The 19,436-nt window shown below is 39.0% G+C and overlaps 1 protein-coding gene across 4 annotated transcripts in view; it reads right to left on the reverse strand.

Annotated features, from left to right (window-relative positions):
* The window catches only part of PITPNM3 (PITPNM family member 3), a 136,152-nt gene that overhangs the window by 9,695 nt on the left and 107,021 nt on the right, over positions 1 to 19,436 (reverse strand). For all 4 annotated transcript variants that reach the window (XM_069790768.1, XM_069790769.1, XM_069790767.1 and 1 more), the window contains 5 exons: positions 14,681 to 14,851; positions 8,075 to 8,269; positions 7,175 to 7,323; positions 4,052 to 4,168; positions 3,250 to 3,366 (listed from right to left, as the gene is read on the reverse strand). In XM_069790768.1, the coding sequence (XP_069646869.1) occupies positions 3,250 to 3,366; positions 4,052 to 4,168; positions 7,175 to 7,323; positions 8,075 to 8,269; positions 14,681 to 14,851 (749 nt within the window). The remainder of the gene's footprint in view (positions 1 to 3,249; positions 3,367 to 4,051; positions 4,169 to 7,174; positions 7,324 to 8,074; positions 8,270 to 14,680; positions 14,852 to 19,436) is intronic.

Raw genomic sequence — 19,436 nt, forward strand, 5'->3', positions numbered from 1 at the left:
ACTAAAATTATTCCAAACTGATGAAATTCAGAAATGAATTTTTCTAAGGGATGAGCTTTGGTGCAAGGGAAGAAATGACAGGTATTGCTGAACCAGAAGTGTTATCAGGATCAAACAATGGGTTTACTCCTTACTTCTGCTTTTTGACTGCAAAGTGAATTCACAGTTTGAATACAGATGTGTACCAACTGCTTCTTTAAAGTCTTGGATGGTATAAGTAGGAGAAAGGTTCACTTTGTACCCTAACTGATTCTGAATTTCCAACTTTCAGACGCACCATTACCAGTGAGAGGGCCAAGGAAAACATTTTTATGATTTGCTAGGGGAAAATCTAACTTCCTTCCAACCTACAAAGGAATACAAGACCTAACAAGGAACAGAAATATCTTCTTTTGAGAATCATACTTCTAACTTTGTTTTATTCAGCCATTCTGTTCTTACCTTCTATTCTTCCCATTTAAAACATTTTCTCACGTCAAGCCATTAAAGGTGGGGGCGGTGTGTGTGTGTGTGTATGTGTGGTTCAGAAAAGTAGTTTTAAGTTTGCATTGGGCGTTCTGAAAAATCTGCACAACTACAGTCCTTTCAGATCAACATTTTCTTTTTTCAATATCAATGTGAAAGCTACTACAACAGCATTCTGCTGACTGTGGTCATTCTGGCTCAGTTTTCCCTTTCCACATCAGAAGATTATGAAATATAGCATTTTATGTAAAGTTACTTGAGATCCTTGGAGGGACAACATACAAGCATAAAAAAAAAAATACAGATAGTATTTCTATTAGTTTTGAAACCCCTCAAAATTAGAATGAAAACTATCAGTAATAAAACACTGAGTATGGAATTCTCCCCAATGCACTAATTAGTAATAATCTTAACATTTCTACTTAGCAATTTCTTTCAAGAGATTTTAATGACAGGATTCTATTCAATACCCAAGCATAACATCAATCTGTTTTCCCACTGCAGAAACACAGCTTGTTGTTCACCCCTATCCTTCTGAAATAGGAATATGACTTCAAGGCAACCAGCCACCATACAATCATCTATGTAGGGAGGAAAAACATTAGACTATTACACCCAGAAAATAATGGGTTAAGTAAATCCCAGAGACACACCTCTGGCCTCAGGAAAAGCACTGAAATGCATCTTCAACGTAGTTTGCATTTGCACACTAAAACACTGAATATCTTGTCTTTTTTACAAGCCTAAATTCATGTCAGTAAAAGACCCAGGGCTAAAATGAATCCACTCTACAAAACTGCAGAAACCCCAACAGGCCCCTTTTAGGACTTCTTGGGAAAACAAGGGTAGTTTCCAGGACTGATGCTTGCCTCAGTAAAAACTGGCATGTCAAGCCCACCTCAGGTTAATTAACATTTTCTAATAGGTCAACAGACTGAAGCTGAGATTACTTAGGTGCCCAGTCCCATGGGAGCATGAGGGATACTATTGTCAGAGACTCTCAGATAAGCTTAAGTTCCTGTCTCCTTGTCTTGACCAGATGGCCTCATCCCCATTATCACTACTCTGTTGTGCCTCCACAGAAGCCACCCAAAGCAGATGAGGTTCAGGGAAAATTTCCTGCCTGCTGAGGATAGCACCGTGATGTGACAGAGCAGATCAGGTTCACCTGTCATACGCAAACTAACACTTCGAGGTCTGCTCAAGTCTGCAGGCCACACTACTAGTTGACCTAAAAATCCTTCCCCCACTCTAATTCCCACTAGGGAAGGTGGGAGAGTTATGGCTTTTCCTTTGACAGATTCAATGGTCTTGTGGTAAAAATGGTTTCTTCTAATTTCTGCACTGTATCAGTTACAAGAGTGTCCAACTTTTGACCTGAGGAATTGCCAGGATATAGGCACAAATAATGCATGGCAGGAGATTCATTACCTACACAGCTTTGATTTGCAGTCTTCCTGACTAAGATCTAATTGAAGAGCTTCGATGCAATCCAATACACTCAGATAAATGTATCTGACGTTTTGAACTTACATTTGAGAAATGGCACAAAGAGGAAATTATTAAGTCTTGGAACCATACAATTTCGGTGTTCTTCATAGGACCACTATGAACCCCTTTGGGGCCCTATTCATCATTGTGCCAGAAGAACCTTATCAATGAATAAAATGTGATCAGATTGAAGAAATTTATAAAAGCTAGTAAAAAGCTACGATTAAAATCTTCAAAATCAGACAAAATCTGTGATCCTCTCTTGCATGTAAGCTCAAGTGATGGGGCTGCTTTAAGTTTTTTTACAAACCATATGGGATAAGATTGAAGCAGTGATGGTCTTAAAAATATAACCATAACTTATATTGACAGTTCAATGTGTATCAGCACAGGTTATGCTGAATTCTACGACAAAATCTTAGAAGCAGCACATCACTTACGTCTTGTGGAGTTGACTAACAAAAGCCCAGCTGTGACAGAAACACGGTCATCAGAAACATGGTTCCAGAAACATCCATCCCTGCCGTTTGCACTAGCAAATACACTCCAAAGAAGGCATGCTGTCAGCAGGCTGATCCCTAGATGCATCAGGTTAGTGCTGCATCTTAGCAGAATGGGCACCCACAAAACAGGCCAAGTGAAGCCTCCATGCTTCAGTTTTACCTTCAGCTCAGAAGCATTGCTTTGTTAATTTCCACAAAAAAATCTTACAGTCTCCATGAATATGAACAAATGTGTTCTCTTAATGCTTGGCTTTGTTACCTGTAAGCCTGGCTACTGCAGGCAGCTTTAGGAGTGACAGTTCCAATTGTGTCACATTACTACTTAAATTCTAAAACTAATCTTTACTCTTCCATGTGTAAGAGAAACGGCAGCCACCTAGGCTCTAGAATCCTTATTCCTTTATCTAGTTGTCTTACCTGGATAAGAGGATATAAGTGTTTCTTGTAGTGATTTGCCAACCACTATAAAATTCTTTTTCCTCCTTGCTCAAAAAGTTCATTGTGTCCAGTAGGTGGTACGATCGGATGACAGGTTCATAAATTACTGCACAGCACACTCATCATTAACCAGAGGAGATGGCCAGCACCATGTAAGAAGGATAAGCTGGGAAAAAGGTCAGCTATCAGGAAAGCCCACTTACAGCATATTTTTGCTGAAGTGGTGGGGGCTAGTGACATACTTCCCCTCACTGTAAGGCTTTCTCTGGTACTATACATGTGCTACATTCAAAAACTGTTTCTAGTAAAAGCTGGTTCAGAAAAGTAAGGAAATTGATTACTCGGACTTTACCTTTTCACCTGTTAAAGCTACCATGTCCAGAGGTCCATACATAAAGCGCCCAACTAGTACCTGAGGACCGTCTTCTGCTGCAATGACGTCATTAGCTCGGTGATTAGCAGTCACATTCTGAAATAAGAGCAGAAGGTAGGAAGGGTAGTGTTTGCTCTTGTAATGAGGCTACTGTCTCTCTTATGTTATTTATTAACAGTGACACAGAAACACAGTCCTGGACAGGGTGTCTGAGGTACATCACAGTGCACATTAGAGCACCTAGCAAAACTGCGTTCCTATTTCAGCTGGAGCCAGGTTTCCAGTAATGGTGAGTTCCTGAACAGACTTCCTAGTGAGAGTGCTCAAGACAACCAAATAAGTGAGAACATTTAAGGGAATGCCAATTATCTTTCACTTCAAGTGGTGCCATAGATTCACATGATTATGTGCAAGACACGCATCTTAATTGACATTTCTAACTGAAGTGGCATCTGAAGAATGAAGAAAATATTTTTTTCTTGAGTTATGGATTCATCTAACATATAAGAAAACAGAAGAACAGCCTCTTTGCTTAACTAAAACTTAAGGCCCCTCTGTTATTTAAAGAAAGAAATACACTTTCTCCCAGCATGTAGCAATAAACCAAGAATAAATTGTTCCTATTCCCTAACTGTTGTTTGCCTCTGGATTATGTTAGCAGTTTTCAGCTCTTTAGTAATATTCAGTTATGTAAACTCATGCTTTGGGAGATCAAATTCCATTTAAATTGCTCCCAAACCCAAGTTCTATATCTGCCATATATATACAGATTTATACTTACTCTCAATTTGACATGTGTCCTTTTGCGTAGCCATTTTTCTCGTGGATTGGATGGACTTAGTGTTGCTGGATCCAGGTTGTCGTTTTCCTTGAAATTTACATTTTCATACCTCATAACCTGAAATTATATTAATATTTTAATAAACAGCGTGTGGCCTGGGGAGTCCTGGTACTTGGCAAAGAAAGGGAAAGTACACTGCTGCTCCAGCTGAATGACACTGCAGAGCCAAAAGCACAAGGAAAGTAGAAAGAGGTACAGGCCATATGTTCACATTAATTGTATAGACAAATAAACTGCTTCCACTCTGTTGGCCAACACTTAATCTCAAGTACTTTTTGAACTGCTTTTCCATTCACAACAGAGCTTGCACATTCTTCCAGAGAAAATGGTGAAAACATTAGGATGGTATCAAGTGACAATCACATTGTCTGCTTTAGTCTGCAAAGTCAGTAAAGCAGCTTAAGACCACAGAAGTATTTTTTAATGTCCTTTATGGGGCAGAGGTCAGATTCCTGACTCCATCTGTACCGATTTCTATACATATATCCAGACAGAATGGTACTTATCACCTTTTGGATATTACTGCAGTAGGTGATAGGCTCAGGATTTGGCTTGTGGCTAGTAAACTTGTGAACATGCAGAACCCTAATATGTCATACAAGCTACACATTCTTACAAGCTAAATATCACACACTTACCAAGAAACTTCCATGTCCAACTCAAGATTTCAGAACACAACCCACAGATTTCAGAATCTGTGGGTTATTATGCCCTGTTTCAGTTGAAACCACAAGCCCTCTCTTACTGAAATCTGTGGGTAGCACCCTGGGATCATGGATAGCGTGAGGCTACTTCATTTTGAATGAGAAATAGCTTCGTCTGTCTCCCACAAGCCAGCAGAAAGTCACTCAAGTTGAACATTTGGTTTTCTGTGCTGAAGTTTTCCACCCTGGGTGCCCACTCTGGAAGAGTGGCCTAGAATCATTTTGAAAGATGTCTTATATGAAGTTCTTTGAGTATATGAAGTTCTTTGAGTAAAATCCTGTTGCATTCGGCCTTAGCAAAGCAGCTGGCTTGCAACAAATCATAGTAATGCTGAGAGGTCAGTGTGTTTTTTAACAAATTGGCATAAATACTATTCACTGGAGGTCATGTGCAGGAAACATATGTGCCCATAGGGCATTCAGGAGCCGTTAGCCTTAACCTTAACCCCCAGCAAGGGCAGAATTTCCAGACTATGCTGGAACTAACCAGTCCTTTATGTAGTGCTGTAAGCTCACATATTGCTTTACAGGCATGTTCCAAATGCTTATTCCAAAGGCTTATCAAATTCTAAAAGCTGTGATGCACATATAAGGCTAGGTAAGACACAACAATGCAACTTGATATGAATGCACAGAAATAACAAGTAGAATAAAGCAGAAATGATTGCTAGCAGACAACTGGGCTCAGGGAGGCATTTGAAAGGAAAGATGGGAGAGTGTTCTGATGGATTCAAGGCAAAAAACATCCTGAGAGAGAAGATGAGATGACAAGAGCTATAAGAGAGCTGCAAAGGAGAGGAGAAACATCTATGTACGATTGCCCTTGAACAGAAAAAACCAGGGATTTGCATCCTGTCACTTCCAGTAGAAACCTCTCCTCTACTTTCAGATGAGCATCAAATAAGATTCCCGTTTTGGAGACTGTTCTTGTTCATGGAAAAACTCTTCAGCAACTTTTTCTTTGCCTTGATTACGGTGACGCTAGTTACTGTTCTCGTTCATGGAAAAACTCTTCAGCAACTTTTTCTTTGCCTTGATTACGGTGATGCTAGTTATAAACAAAGTTTTTTAAATTAGCTTTTAAAATTCTGCATTGCTTACTGATACATTTTGACTGGTATCAGATATACTAAAGGATGCTCTGAAAGGACAGCAAGAAGTTGAAGGACTCTGAGAATTTCATCAGTTAAAAACAGCAATCAAAAACTCCACAAGTGGTCTGGTTACCAGCCAGATTGTATGCTGTGCACTCCACTCACAGACTGCTGTATAAAGATGGCGGCTCAATACAATTGCACAGTATGACTCAGCAACAGTTCTGCACCGGAGGGAACTCAGCCACTGAGCTTCCATTCCCAGGAAATCCCAGCTGAGCCTCCAGGGAGCTAACATTATTGACACCAGCACTGGGAGCAGGAGGTGGAGCTAACACTCAGAGACCAGCTAAAAGGAGTTGCGAGAAAGGCAGGCACACTGACATCTGCCAAACTGATTTAATGAAAAAAAGTCACTGTGCAGTTTTCTGCATTATTCTCTCTACTGTTTGCCTGGCAGCAGCTGTTTCATCATTCACTAGATATAAAAACCACACTGATTCTTGGGTTAATCCAGATTAAACTGCTTGTGACTGGCTTTCGGGTGAGGGTCACTTTGGGTTCTTGGAGAGACACTTATCCTGCAGGTTTCACTTGAACAACACTTTTTTTTTTTTTTTTTTTTACCCCAGGTGAGATTTCTCAGCCTCACCACTTTCTCTAGAGGTCAGAGCACTGCATTATACCCAAGTCACTGCGAGCTGCTGTCAAATTACTGACATAGTAGGAACAACAGACCCATCATATGACTCAGAAATAAATTCTGAGGAGACAGTGCACACAATGCCTTGAAATACTCTCATGTAGTTACAGGAGAGACTTGATTTTCTTATGGGAGTATTACTTTCAAACTGCTGGTTTATTATCAAATGTATGCTAATAATTTGACATTTAGTAAGGAAATACATAATTAAGAAAGGCTGGAAATAGCCTATTCCTTCAAAAACAGAAGGAAATTAACACATAATACGGGGTTATACTGATCTGGGGCATGGAAGGGGTGTGTAAGGTATGCAAGACAGTGCATTGTTCCCACACAGTCAGCAGTAAGAATACCAGCCAGCAGTGCTAATGGTGGGCTCACTGTCCCCTTCACCCCTCCAATAAATCCACATCTGTCATTCCTACCTCCAATTGTATGTGATGCAGCCACAGTTAGCCATCCAACTGAACTAAAGATTAAAAGACTCACCACCCTTGGAATATGCAATTAACGATCACAATGTTATTGGTTGCAGAGCAAGAAAAATACAGAGATCAATGACCTGTCTTAAAATGAAGGCCACAACATCTGTTGATTCCCAGTAGCTGGCATGGAAGAGATGCGGCAGGGCCACAGTTGGAAAGGCTGTCAGCACATCTGGACAATACAAGGCATAATCTATTCGTTTTGTTCCCCACCACTTTGCAGTAACTACAAAAAACCCAAACAAAATAGCATCACATTTCTATAAGGTATCTTCTTAATAAATAAATCTCTTGCTGTCTTTATGTTTAAGCTAGATAATTGAATGAAGTCTTCTGCTTTTTTATCTTGACATTTAGAGTCTGTTAAAGATATCTATCAAACACAAAACTATTGTTTCCACTGACTGCATCATCACTTAAATGTCTGCAATCTAAACAGTTCTATTTGGTCCAAGTTTGGGGAAGCAGAAATCACCTCAGCATGAATCCCATTGCTTCCTGGTCCACAGAAAATGTACAGTGAGACTAGTACTTCTATGATCGTGTTATAGAATAAGAATTGCAAATGCTTCCCAAATAGTGAACAGAATATTTATATATGACTACAGTACATAACAGGACAATGTAATAATTCATAGCACTTTTAATTATGGGTAACAAATCTTATCTATCTGTATTTCTTCATGCCTGGAACATGCTTCTAAACCCCTATTAGTATGAAACCCTTAATGACTATTTATGAGTGGCACCTTAATATAAAACTGTGACTTCACTTCTGTTACTTTATCTACTTAATTACAAACAGAAGAGGAAGCTAAATTGTGTTATTTAAAATTGCAGCAAGTTAGGCTGTTCTCATTCTCCCCAAATTTCCAAGCAGGTAATTTTCCTTTTCGTAATAAACTTTTCCACAGAAAGGATGTGGAGGGAAGGGTTGTTGCCATGTCAGACAGCACATGGCACCAGGCTTCACTCACTGTTGGTGAGGTATGCTGATGGCAAGCTTTCTGTTGACCCTGAGTTTTCACTGTTTGTGCTGGCCAAGCTCAACTTTCTTGTTCTTCCTTGTGGTTGATCAGATGCGTTTGGAGATCCAGGATTCTCCTGAGAGGAAGGTATGTTCAAAGAGCTGTTCTCAAGGAACAGAGCACTGTGGTTGTGGATAGCATCACCTGCAGGTTACAGAAAGGAAAATAATTAAAAAAACCCAATGGGATGAACAACATGGCTTTGAAACTGGGGGAGTGGGGGGTGTGCGTGTGCATTTTTTTTATTTAATTTTTTTTAAACACAGAGCTAATGGGCATTTTCCTGAATAATATCAGATTTCATGACCACGGATGAAACTCCTTCAGAGTGAGGAGGACAGCATGAGACAGCATGACTAAATGGAGAAAGCACACCCTACTGCCATCAAAATGCAATGGCAGCTGGGTGGTTTTGGCCAAGATCTTCCAAACTGGGTAGTGATGTTGGGAGTCTATTTTACTTCACACTCAACCCTATCCATTTTAAAATCATTCTCTGAGAAGAGCTATACAGCCCTGGGAGTCTGTGATACTTCTCTTGTCCTCTTCCTGACATGAACAAAATGACTTTAGAATGAGAACCTTCAGCAATGCTATCTACTGGTTTGCATGTTCCCAAAAGGAACAAATTCTCATTTATTCATGCCACTCTGACAAAGCTATAGGCCATGGCTAACACCTCTACTTAATGAAACAAAACACAGCCTTTCTCCTGAGGTGTTCTGAAACATATAAGAACAGACATGCATTTAAATAAAAGCATTACTGATAACTTTGCTTGAGGCAGCCTACATATCCCTCCTGTACCTAGGAAAGGCAGAACCTCAAGGGAGACAGAGGTTATACAGCAAAGCGCATATCAAAAGCAGCTGACTCTTCAGTGTTGTTTTTCAGAGAACAAACCTCTTCGAGAGGTTAAAACAGTGAACAAAAGGAGACCCAGTTCAATGCACATAATACAAAAGAAAGCAGACGTCCCTTGATGATGTATTGCTCTACTTCTCAGCGTATTTCAATCCCATTCAGAAAAATAACTGTAATCATGCTGTGCTCATCTTTCACATGGTCTTTGATTGGGGAATATGTCATACATTTCTTTATGTAGCGGAGGCCTGGAATAAGTTTCTCTTGAACTTTTCAAGTCTTACCAACTCTGAATGCAATGAATACCTCAATGGTGCACACAGAAGACAACAACAAGTTGCTGCTTTCAAGGATACCATTCCTTAAAAAAATACACTGGAAGCATAAGTGTCTATAGATTATCAGAACTGGTAAAACACGTCACCCTTTAATGAAAAGGAATAGCAGCACAGCTCCCTACAATGTCCTCCCTTCCAAAAAGCAGACATGGCTAGAAAGATTCTGGCTTGTTTTGACGTAAGCCTGAATATATCAACTGCATGAGACAACACTAGGAGCTGCCCTGCAACTGAATCAGAGAAACAATTAAACTCTAACACTTTGTGACAGGTATGTAGTTTGGACAGGATATGTTCAATTGTAGTTTCCATGGGAACATGTGCTTTGAGTTTTCATTAAAGAAACTGTAATGTACTGTTCTTTCAAAGGAATCTTGCTGATGCCATACATTAAGGAAAGTTATGTGCGGCTACAGGAAAGCTTGATGGACGTGAAAAGAATGGAAGGATAATTTTATTACTTCCCATGTCTCAAGCAAACTACATAGACTGCAACACAGACAACTGAAAACAAAACACAATGCTGCTTTCCTGTTACTTACCTCACAAGGTGAGGAAGTATTATATGCTCTTTGTAGTGAAAGAAGCAGCACAAAGAAGTAAAAGGTCTGGTTCTATGTCATACTAAATACTGAACAGCAAGGCACCTGGTCCTTCTGACAAAAAAACCCAAATCATATGGCCTAAAGCATCACAGCAAATCAGTTCACTGAAGAGAGTAGCAGAATCCACGGACATAAGCAGTAAGGAACAGGGAAGCTGCCAAACTGCACCCCATTAGGGGCCTATCTGATCCAGAACCCTCATCCAAACATCAACCAACAGGAAATTCCACAGAAGAAGGTGCAATGTATCCCATAAATGAGAGCTGTATCTCCATGAAGTGCTCATGATCGGCAGTGTTGTGATGTATACTTTCTGCTTCCCCTTCCAAAAGATTCACTGAAATAAAAACGGTTGTGCTTTTAAAATAAATTTTCTGCTTCTGAATTCTTGTTGCTTGCTGAAACAGTCAGAAATTGACCCTAATCTAATCCTTCCTCCCCCATTATAATTTTGCAAGAGTTTTGGTTTTTCATTCCCACTAAAATGGAGATGGAGAGAGAAGTAAAAATAGTAACCTTGCACAGAATGGAAAATATGTTGTTAGCCAACATATCTGTTAGCCTTTTCCATATTATTGACCAGCTTAAGACCAGCTTGGTAAGGCATCTGGTGCCTTGAAACCTGTTGTTTATTTTGTAATACTGTTATTCTAAGCTCAGTAACCCCTCTCCCTCTGAAGAGATCAAATCTATAACATGGAAGGCTTTTTCGGCATTTTTTTTTCTCCTGTTTCCTGAATTATCTTCATGTTAAAAAGGTAGGGCAGCCTGCCTTCATCGCTGTCAGTCACGTCTTTGTTGAATTGTAAAAGAGGACAGAGAGTACTGGTTAGAGATACATGTAACACTATTTTTTTCTAAAAGCCCTGTGCTCAACTTCTGACTAGGACAGTCTACGTGCATAATTCTTCCATTTAAATAACTGAAACGGATACTTCCCACCCAAAACAACCTTCCTCATGGCTCTGAGGGTCACTAAAGGTTCTTATTAATCCTACTAATCTAAATGTACTATCATGCTTGATAAGAAATAAAATAAAGGCAGACCGTTTTACAGAGTCTCATCTTGGATAACTATGAGTTACAGCCAATACAAAGAGGCAAAGCAACTTTCTCAAGGCCACACAGTAACCATCTCCAAACAAAATTAGCAATACTTTATTATATGCATACACAATTGGAGAAGTACTGTGCTTTTAGACCTTAATTTCTATCTATCCATAATGAAGCAGACCAGTCAGATCAGCCATAGTCTGGACTGGCATTCCTGCACATTCCTTAGAAATAAAACTTCGCAAGAGAAAAATTGCAGCACAATTGAAATAATTGCAAAAAGTAAAATGTAAGGTAGAAGCTCAAACAGTAAACAGGATTATGATTATCTATGTTCTGCTATGTCAAATGTCTAAAAAGTAGGATAGGTTGAAATCAGGTGTTTTGAATTAATACATAACAACCATATTTTTAACCCCCAAGTAGATATAATGCATCATGTCATAAGGAGCAAAGCAAAAAAAGGAATTAAATCCCACACGTTAGTAAGTGTCAAAAGACATGACTGGTGGTAGATCAGAGACCTGTCATAGAGCTAAGTCTCACTTATAATAGCTACAAAAGCACTTTGATTATGAAATGTCAACTACACAGCAGCTGAGAAAGCTGCTGTTTAATGAAAGGTCAAGACAGCATGACTTTCTCTGGCCTTTAACAGAACCTGAACTTTGTACCTTGCCCTTATAGTAAAAAAAAGCCCACCAATTAATAAATCATATTTTTGTCTGAACCATTATCTACTGCTATGTCTTCTGTCAGCAATCACCATAGATAAAAGAGTTAGGAAGATAAATGTTTTTTCCACCTGCTCTGTACGTCTGGCAGTGCTTTCAACACAGTTTCTTTTACTTTCACTTGTCTGTATATCACAGCAACATGAGATAAATATCCCCTTATGAGGTGACTTCTGAAAAAGTGGGATGCCTTATGTGAGTATTTCTATTCTATTCTATCTATCCAGTGCATAGGTCGAAGATATCTCAGATATTAAACCTAATCTTTGCTCATTTTTCTGTCTCTTTGCATATAATGTGTTGACTCCCCTATACAAGCAGAAAACTGAATTTAAATCATGCCTCAAATAATTTTATATTATTAAGCTATTTTATCAATAGCCTAATAATGTTATCACATCCACATTAGGAATTGTATCAACAGAAGACACAGTTGCAACTGACCAACTAATTGACAGAAAGAGGAGTAATTCTCTGGGCTAGTCAAGTCTCTGTGATTATCAAAATCAAGCCTGGTAAGAGTCAGCTTTCATCATCATTAACAACTTAATAGATTGATCCATCACACACACAAACACCACCACATTATAACAACCTGTATGACCCTGGGGGCAGACTTAGTGATAAGTATTGATGCCTGCTGGATGCAAAAGGCAATCATCTAGATAAACGTGTGCTCTGCAATTTAAGTCCTGACATTTAAGTCTTAGACGTTTCCTGAATCTCAATGGAAAAAGTAAATTTGATAAACTAAAAGCTTCAAGATAAACCCTATGCACAGAGCAGCTGGCTCCAAGAGCTTCATTTGATTGGCAAGAACTGAAAGACAGCTATAGAAATCCTGCTCCCCCCCCGCCAGTTTATCTGTTATCACTGAACCGTTCCTATGAATCATATAGTGAAGTTTCCTTCTAGTAGTAAATTTTTTTTCATGCAGGTTCCAGATCAGATTTTTCTTCCACAGAGGCACCTATCAGGAATTTCAGGAAGACAACAGAATCATTCTTATTTTAATCATCAGTTCTTTTGAGAAAAGGAACGGGGAGTGAGATTGTTTAATGACGTGAAAGATTATCAGAAAAAGCTGAAGGCTTTGGGCAGTGCATAGTAATTAGTTTGGTGTAACTAGGTCTCATCATAATTTATTAGTAAACTACCATTCCAGCTGACACCACGAAGGCTCTCATTTTAAGAAATACTTTCACAAGCCCAGGTATCAGAGAAAGCAAAAAAATTATACAGTCACTAGAATTAATCCTCTGTGAATGAAGAACCTTAAATTCCAAAAGGATCTCAAAGCACTTGCATTTAAATGGGAGGATTTCACATTCATCGAAAAATAACGCAGCATAGCTGTAAAGCATGGCAATGATTTAACTCTGCACAGAGGCTTAAATACAAAACCATACCTTGGAACATTTGCTGATCATTAGCACTCAGGAATCTTTATTTTATAATACTTCCAACAGACAGGGTTTCCAGATTTAGATGCTCTGTAGGGGAATCTTCTGAACCAGCGCCTTAGATGAACTCAAAAAGAACACCAGTTGTTCCCAAATCACTTATAAAACCTCTGCTTCAAGAATCACTGTATCTGAAGGGTTTACTTTAACACAACAAAGCTGGTAAAATGTACCAACGCAAGGTTTTCCACTTGAAAAGCAGCCTAAGGGAACTATTCTTCCTAGGAGAGTTATTTAAAGGCAGGTTCAACTTTTCAAGGCAGCCTTAGATATGTCTCAGTGACAGAATTAGTGCCTAACTAACCAGCCAGATTTCCAAGTGCACAGTCAGGCTTCATAATAACTCCAAGTCAGAATGCAAAGCAGGGTATATATTTGCATTGAAAGAAAACTTAGACACGGGGGTGAAGAGAGAGCACATATTCCCTGGTTTGGACTGTCCCTCACCTTAGCTATTACTTAAGTCAATTCCTGAGGAATAGCCAGATCTTCACATGTTTCAGTGAAGCCAACACCTAGAAATCACCCTTCTGCAATTCAAGATCAACTGTTGCTTTTCAAACATTGATTTAATCAAACACATTTGCATCCAATGTACACCATATTTGAGCAGATAAAACAAAGCAGTTGTGTGTATCCTACTGCACAGAATGGTTTCCCAATGATACAATTCTCCTAGCTCCAACAAATAGAAAACACTGCCATTTTACTATATTAGCCTCCAACCTTAAACTCTGAATCCTGAAAAGCCTTTTGAAACATCCTGCTGAGGCTTGAATTCATGTCTCAACCTGTAGCAAAAAGAATAAATCCAATGTGCATGCATGTACAGACAGATACACACTGATCAATTCCTTTTTTGCGTAACATGACAAGGTACTTTGCACCTATATGATTTTATCTCATTTTCTATAAAGTCAAAAGAGCACAATTCCTTCTATTAGCACCTCGCTCATCCATGTCTTCCTCTTTCCTCCCCACAAATCGGTCTATTTCTGTTTTTTTCCTGGACCGAAACATTTATTACCCAATATAACTATTGTTTAGTAGCCTACCTAGGAAAAGAGCAATCAAAAGACAATTAGCCCAGTGCTCTGATTTGCCCTAGTAGATATCCACAATAAACCAACCACAAGTGGCCAAAGGAAACAATATCTGAAGATCTAGGCAAAGGTCAACTAACTGTAAAAATAAATTGTTTAAAATGATAGCCAAAGACACGGAAGTTTGCAAGTGACACTTCACCTAAAGCTGGTGGTATCACCTTCCAACCCCTCTTTTAACACAACTAGCATCACAAAGCTCGTATATAAGAATAATTTTTTCTTGGTAATCTTCTTTGGTTCCACACTTGCTAAATATGTCTGTGCCATTCTGTGCCAGATGACTTGTCTTTAGCATGTTAGCACACTGGTATTTCAAATCCTCTTGACCTGTGTAAGGAGAGAATGCTTAAGAGAACAACAGGTAAGGAGAGCTATGAAAACAGGCACTGTACCTAACTGGTGAGATCTTCCATCTCCTAGTGGGTATCTCTGGTACCGTGGGACACTGAATGGAGGCAGGAGATGGAACCTTTTCTCCAGCAATGGTTCAAGTCTGCAGGCAGAGGGGTCAGCAGAGTGAAAGAAACTGTATACTTGGCTGCAGGCTGGGCGGACCTGGCATACTTGGATGAGAATCAGACAGAGAAAGAGAGGTCAGTATTTACAATTTTCAAGGAGTCTATACAGAGACAAGGTTAATATGGTCATCTGCAAACTCCAGACTAGCATACATCTGGCCACAAGAAATTTAACTAAATTGTTTGCTATTTCATATGTAAAGATCACTTTGCTGCAAAGGAGTTTATAGAGACATCACAATCTGAGATGCAGGCATGTAGCAGACATGAACACCAGCCAGAGAAATTGACAGAAGTAAGGAAGGAAAAAGAAGTTTTAAAATCTTGTAAATATAATTAAATATAATATTGAGCATTACAGCTATGATGCTCAGCACTTCAAATATTTACCAGCAAAAGGGTTTGCTAGGCCTGTTACGTCAAGAGGACTTAAATCTAGGTGACAGCAGTTTCTGAAGTCACCTTATGGAAGCTAATGTATAGAAATGAGGCTGGTCATACTATAACAGCAAAGCAACGTTTATGATTCTTGCTGAAGGTGTGCAGTTCCTGAGGGTTTTGGGCTGCAACTGTAAATGCAAATCTGAAAATCACTTACTCAGCTAATAAGGCATTCTTTGGACTAAACACACAGCACCAAAGCATAATTTATACTCAGATGGGTGATCACATGAGACTGCTAAGGTCTGTAAAACAGTCTGTGTAGTCACTTCTCACCACACCACACTTCAGTCACACTGAATCTTGCTTGCGTGAGCAAATCAATTCATTATAGGCTTATTAAACTTAGTACAGTTTGTACAGTACTGCATTTCACATTACAACAGTCAGTTTATTAACTACAAGAGTAAAAGAATGACTGAAGTATTTACAAAATATGTTTGGGAATATTATGTCTGCTCCCCATGAACTCCATGCAAGCAAGACATGTTTTCAAACTTGCTGTGCTACACAATAAACCCTAAATGTTGTAATGATAGAATTACTATTTCCTTGTGGTGATAATGAAAACCTGGTAACATATATGATGTTTTTCTTAGAAGACGTTTGGTGCAGCGTTGTTCCCATGCAGAAGCCAAACGCATGCTTAACTGGAAACCATGAAGAAAGATGTTAGAGTTTTAATATAAGGTGTCATGGAATATTAGATCCCATGCAGTCTATCTTAAGTGACATCTCTCACCAGAGCACCCATCGTGGAATTAAAAAAAAAAAAAAAGAAAATCAAACCCACACTACTTAGGTTCTTTCTCATTTTCAAGTGCAACAGACAAGGTATCTGTACATAAGCAAAACTACAATGAGCAAACTTGATGCTGTACATCTTCCTCTGCTGCAGTCACAGAGAGTCAGTAAGAGCTACAACAGAAAACACTACATTCTTACAGGTTTTCTCAAGTGCTTTCCATGTTGCTGGAAGGACTCTAAATATTCATGTTCTGGTGCTTGCTGCTATTAAAGGTATACAGGGACAAATCTTGATATAGACTATGTCGATGTTACCAAGTTCTAAGCTTAAAAGATTGATACTGAGTTGTAATAGCAGCATTGCCATGAAGAGGTCAGAGCAATACTTTGTTTTGTCCTGTTCTATATGAGTGTTTGTTCTATGAAGGCTACAGCACAGGCACACAATGTTTCTTCTCAAACTAGTAAGACAATTAACCTTTTATTGATCATAGCAAAAACCTTCTCAAGATACTTTGAGTATGATGATGAATCACAGCCATGGGGACCACTTTACTGCATGTGCTTTGTGCTAAACTGTCTAGGAGACTTATCTTCATGTCATGAAGATATCCATACTCATAGCCTCTCAAGAAATGCTCTGGGACAAATCTTCCAATAAGAGTATACCTATATACGATCCAGTTCTGCAAAACCATGAACTTTTTTCTTCTTTGGACATACAGTGTGCATTGTATTTTGTATTCACTGACTCACTCTGAGGATGGTGCAACATCTCTTTAATTCTGCAGGATTTCTGTCACACAAAGTGAACAATGTGGGTGTCTTTGGAGGCATTAAGTGAAGCTTTGTATGTTGTTTTTTCCCCCCACGCTCTCTTTGTAAAACATTTTAAGATTGTTATCAGTGGCAATTACCAGGTTTCCAGCTGCAGGATAACCAAAACCTACTTTTGATGTCTGCTGTGTGTTGATTTTTCTAGAAAGGATGGCTCTGTGCATCAATCAGCACTCCTGGTAGCAGATGAAAAGAAAGTAGGAGAGAGTAAGACTGCTTGTTGAGGACACCACAGAATCTTTTCCCTTTCCCACGATCAAATAAATAGGAGCTTCATGCCACCTTTGTCCCTTTCATACCATTAAGCCAGCCATATGCAAAAACTATGGCCTGTGAGATTCTTCTGTGAAGTAGCTTTCCACAGTTCTCCGGGAACCACTATCAAGTACCCTTTTTTCTTAACATAGTCTCCAAGTAGGGTACAAAACACACGCACCAGTTTATTATGCTATGAAATCTGAGTAAATTCTCCAATGTATTCCAGTTAACTGCATCACAAGAGAAGCAGAAGGGAAACACCAGCAAGACTGCCAAGATCCAAGACTACTTTTGATGGCTTTCTTCAAGCTGTATTTTTTTCTTAGTATTTGCCAGAAAAAATGGAAACAGATTACCTGTGTGAGAGCATTTAAGCACAGCAGAAATTAATTCTTTGCAAGGAAAGTATAATTCTCTTGCAGAGCCCAAGTACTGTGAAATACATTCTGTGAGGTAAAGCACTGCACTGCGTTATAATTAAAAACATATTTTGGCAAGCCTATAACTTTGATGTTTGTATTTAGGGATCTAGTGCTTATGAAGTAGAGCAATAAACTGGGTATTATCCTACTAAACTAGAGCTTCCTTCCCTAGTGGGTAGTATATTGGTTTATTCTTTCTTTCTCATTATGCTTAATATTAACTGTCAGAGCTAAACATAAGGGAAGTGTTTAATGTAATTAAATCAGTTGCCTAACTGCACCTTCTAATACTTCCTGTGCAGGAACTTCTTCTGTATATGTTTGCCTTCTGTATATGCACAGAAGGCAGACAGAGACAAAGCAAGCCAGGAATGCAAACAGCAGGTTTATGAAAGTTGTTAGCATAGGGCAAATTATGGTATTTAGTGGCAACAAGAAAGCATGTCCTCCGAGTTATCAGCTGTTTTCATACCCCTCTTCCAACCTGGCAAAGGAATATAACATATTCCAAAGATTACTTCCGACTACTGTTGCATTTAGCAGTATCAGTTCCTATTGAGAGCAAGTGCAAAACACCCTACTATTACAACCATCCTAAGGTAGAACAGTGCCACTTTGTGGATGTAGATAGATGCTCATGGTCTATTTGGAACTCTAAAAAACACTGACGTTTTCATAGGGTAGGAAGCCTCATCCAAGGATAATCAGCACACAGAGAGTGGAAGACTCTGGCAGAGACACACAAATGATCAGTACTTTAGAAAATAAGAACTGAGACTAGACAGTGGGAGGACGACAGAAAAGAGTGTTAGAGGGTAACCAGAACTGTTAAGGAAGCACTACGGGACCAACAGAATACTCAACAGAAGAGAATTAAAAGGCATTTGGCAAGGAAATGAAAAATTGGAATAAAGATTTGGTTTTAGCCACACTCTTATTAGTGTAAAGATGAATAAATATTCAGAAGGTAAAACATGACAAAATGCAGCTGTTCTGCAGACAGAACAGGCAAACCTCTGGATATAATTTTCTTCCATTTTATTTCAAAAACTGACTCTAACAAAACAAATACATGAAAATATCCTGAATTTTATTTCTCACATTTCCAGGTAGCTTTCTACCTTTCATTTCAGTAAAAAGGGCACCCAACTCTTCTCACCTAACTTCCAACTATCTGCATGATAGGTTTCAACTTGTCTGCTTTCCTCTCAACTGCACCATAATTATCACTTTAAAATGGGATTCTCTTATCATATGCACCTCTAAAGACTACTTATGCTTCAGGTAGACTCTGCTCACCTTGGAATGTGTTTGAAATGCTGGTCAGTTGAGCTGCTCTCAAAGCATGCTCCCTGCAGGACACCAGAGGGAGGATGGAAGTGAGAGCTAATTTGAAGAAAATAGTTTAAAGTACCAGTAATTAATGTGAAATTTTCCTGTCAAAGTGTCTGGAGGGTACCAGAGCTGCGATTAGGGAAAGAAGGACTATTAGCTAGAGAGTTTAGAAACATACAGCCCCAGTCCAGTAAAGTATTTAAGCGTTAAAATTTGCCATTCATCTCTACCTGATCCCAATTCTTTATAGTTATGTCATTCACCCACTATAAATTTAAATATGAGAAGGGACCTTTGACCTGTGAACAGAGCTGCCACCAAAATATTATAGAAGGACTCAGAAGTTGCATTTGCTCTTTGCTTTCCAGTATCTAAAGGTAAAAATGTAATTGTATGGTCTATTAATTCCTTCCAAACAGGTAACAGGAACACTTGCTGTGCAGAAGAGCTTGCTTTAGATTCCTGTAACAAGTGGAAACTGTGGAATAGACACATTATATCTTGCCCCAATCTTATCAGTTTCACTGTCCATAAGCCATGTCTCAGACATCTTGCTAAAGGAAGCTATCAGAACTTAAAGACATTATGTT

The sequence above is a fragment of the Haliaeetus albicilla genome, chromosome 9 (genome assembly GCF_947461875.1).
Source record: "Haliaeetus albicilla chromosome 9, bHalAlb1.1, whole genome shotgun sequence".
Classification (NCBI taxonomy): Eukaryota; Metazoa; Chordata; class Aves; order Accipitriformes; family Accipitridae; genus Haliaeetus; species Haliaeetus albicilla.